At 37.3% G+C, this 1,276-nt stretch overlaps 1 protein-coding gene across 1 annotated transcript; it reads right to left on the bottom strand.

Moving 5' to 3' along the window:
* Positions 1-254: 254 nt before the first annotated feature.
* On the bottom strand, positions 255-989 carry LRRC30 (leucine rich repeat containing 30). The gene is given in 1 exon segment (XM_040433909.1): positions 255-989. A coding segment is annotated over 1 exon segment (735 nt).
* Between the last annotated feature and the right edge of the window lie 287 nt (positions 990-1,276).

Here is a 1,276-nt window from a genome sequence, read left to right as displayed (position 1 = left end):
AAAACAGTCAAATCGCCATGGGGTTTAAGTTTTGCATGGGCTGATGAGAGGGCCCATAATCCTGGGGCAAGAGGCTAGTACCCAGTCCCCTCCAAAACCCAGTGGCGAGGTTGGTTTCGCCACAGTAAGCATAGATGAAATTGTGTTATATGACATTGCACAAAACATTTTTAGTGAAATGCTAAATAGTTATCATTATATAAAGCAGTTTACTATTTGTCTACAGCCATATATTGAATTGAGTTATCATTAGTTTAACTTTTTCTGTCATTAAGGTAGCTAAACAGCATATCAAGCCCACCTTCCACATACTCTGAAAAAGGCTTGACTAAGGGATTGTTTCTAACATGAAGTCCTTTGTCCAATGGGTTCCAAGCAATTCTTTTCAAGTTTGTCAATAGGAACAGATCATTAGGAAGTGTTTGAATTTTATTGTAATCCACATTTAAAAGCTCCAAAGAGGTCAATAAGCAAATTGCCCGAGGCAAAACAGCAATGTTGTTATTATCGATAATCAATATTTTCAGGCATTCCAGATACTGAATGCTCTCTGCAATGCTTTCAATCTTATTCGATCCCAGGTGCAGAAAATCTAGTGTCTTAATATGGAAGACACATGCAGGAATGTTAATTATCCAGTTGTTGCTTAAATTTAGCTTCCTTAGTTTAGACAAGTCACTGTAAGTTGACGGTAGTCTTGCTATAAAATTGTCTGACAAGCTGAGGACCTCTAACTTCTTGCATAAGCCCACTTCTTCTGGCATTTCACACAAGTAATTCATGTTGACAAAAAGAACCTTGAGGTTCCTCAAAAGGCCGATCTCCTTAGGAAGGTGAACAATGTGATTTCCACAAAAATTCAGCATCACTATTTGTTCGAGTTTGGCCACTGCTGGAGGAACCTTCGAAAGACGATTATGTGACAGATTGAGTTTTTCTACCGATTTCATGTGTCAAATGAAGTAAGACATAGTTGACGACAGAGGCATGTTTCGCTGTTGTATCAGATTCTGATAATATATTGAATGATGCAGGTTTTCCTGTAAATTTTTTCCCATTTTTCTCTATTTTCTTGGGATGTTGATATGAAAAATTAGCTCCCATGGCTTTCCGAAAATCGGAGCAAATATGAATTCTTATTTGACATATAAGTCCCTTAACGTCATAAATGTTTAGTGATAATGAAAAGTAAAGGACATCGGTTCATCATGTTTCTCTGTACACGCTGGAGTTGTTATCTAAAACTGTGAAAGTGCTGAAACACTTGTTCCTAGAA

Source organism: Bufo bufo, chromosome 5 (genome assembly GCF_905171765.1).
Source record: "Bufo bufo chromosome 5, aBufBuf1.1, whole genome shotgun sequence".
Classification (NCBI taxonomy): domain Eukaryota; kingdom Metazoa; phylum Chordata; class Amphibia; order Anura; family Bufonidae; genus Bufo; species Bufo bufo.
This window is presented reverse-complemented; position numbering and strand designations above follow the sequence as displayed.